At 53.8% G+C, this 1,241-nt stretch overlaps 1 protein-coding gene across 1 annotated transcript in view; it reads right to left on the bottom strand.

The window, feature by feature from the left end:
* lonp1 (lon peptidase 1, mitochondrial) overlaps positions 1 to 1,241 on the bottom strand; it is a 31,618-nt gene that overhangs the window by 13,929 nt on the left and 16,448 nt on the right. The window contains exons 12-13 of the mRNA XM_015390038.1: positions 322 to 444; positions 128 to 244 (exon numbers count right to left, since the gene is read on the bottom strand). Coding sequence (XP_015245524.1) covers positions 128 to 244; positions 322 to 444 — 240 coding nt within the window. The remainder of the gene's footprint in view (positions 1 to 127; positions 245 to 321; positions 445 to 1,241) is intronic.

The raw sequence follows: 1,241 nt of genomic DNA, 5'->3' as shown, positions 1-1,241 counted from the left end.
GATCAGTGACTGAGGTTGCCCCGTTCAGCTTTAGCTCTGCAGCTATCTAGGTTTCTATGGTAACCTGGGGCCCCTGATGGAACCAGCTGACTGGTTCCTTAGGTTCCTTGGGGTCTTGGTGGTCTACCTCAGCGATGGCCAGCTTCTCCTGGGCCACATATCCAGACACGTTGATCATCTCCATTCTGTCCCTCAGCGGTTCTGGGATGGTGTGGGTCACGTTGGCGGTGCAGATAAACAGAACCTGGAGAGGAACACACACAGCTGACCTAACTGGACCCAGAGGGTTTGGACCGAACTGAGCCGCCTTCCGTCTCCCACCTTCGACAGGTCCACAGGAACATCCAGGTAATGGTCCAGGAAGTTGGAGTTCTGTTCAGGATCCAGCAGCTCCAGCAGAGCAGAGGACGGATCGCCTTGGTAACCGCGGCCTATTTTATCCACCTGGGGGGGGGGATGGGTTTAGAGAGTTCAACAACACAAACATGCATTCTGTAGTTCCATTTCCACTGGCCTTTAGAGGCCGCGCAGCCCGAGCGCGGTTACCACGGTAACTGCTGAGTGTAAATGGAACGCTAACTGATTGAATCATGCCAGACCCAACTGACCTGCGCTAAACTGGTACTAGTTCATCAGTCGGGCTCGGCGTGGTTCAGTTCTGGCTCAGTTCTCTATGAGCAGCCCGCCTCGTCTCCTTACAGCCCGCCTCCGTAATGGTTCCTACAATCCTAGCTTCCTGCCGCGCCGCACGATTCCCACTGAGGATTCTGCTCAGCAGTGTGATGAACGTCTGTCGTCATTTCCTGCGTCTGGAAGTCCTGATTAGACTATCGCTTGTCGTATCACTTCCCAAAAGCCGACTCTGTCAAGTAAATTCACCAAAAGCTGCCTGAAGGTTACGGGCGCCGCCATGTTGGTTTGCTTGTATCTCTCTAGAGAGCTGTAGTACCGTAGATCGCCACTAGGAGGCGAGGAACCATGCTAGTGTGGAAACGGTTGTAAGGAACCGAGCTTGGCACGGATCAGTTTCGCTAGCTTTGACGGAACAACTGAAAGCCATGCGGGCAGGCAGCAGCGTTGCTAAGCAACAGACCATCTGCTGTCTGACCACTGCAGGCCGTCTGATGAATCCAATTCTGAGCACACTTCGTTAGGATCGTTTGGTTTGTCAGGAGAACCAGAATAGAAACTGGATGAGATTCAGGTGGACCTGACCTCCGTTACGGCGTGAGCGACGCGTC

This window comes from Cyprinodon variegatus, unplaced genomic scaffold (genome assembly GCF_000732505.1).
Source record: "Cyprinodon variegatus isolate N-32 unplaced genomic scaffold, C_variegatus-1.0 Scaffold483, whole genome shotgun sequence".
Classification (NCBI taxonomy): domain Eukaryota; kingdom Metazoa; phylum Chordata; class Actinopteri; order Cyprinodontiformes; family Cyprinodontidae; genus Cyprinodon; species Cyprinodon variegatus.
Note: the sequence above shows the minus strand (reverse complement) of the source record. Positions and strands in the feature narration are given on the sequence as shown.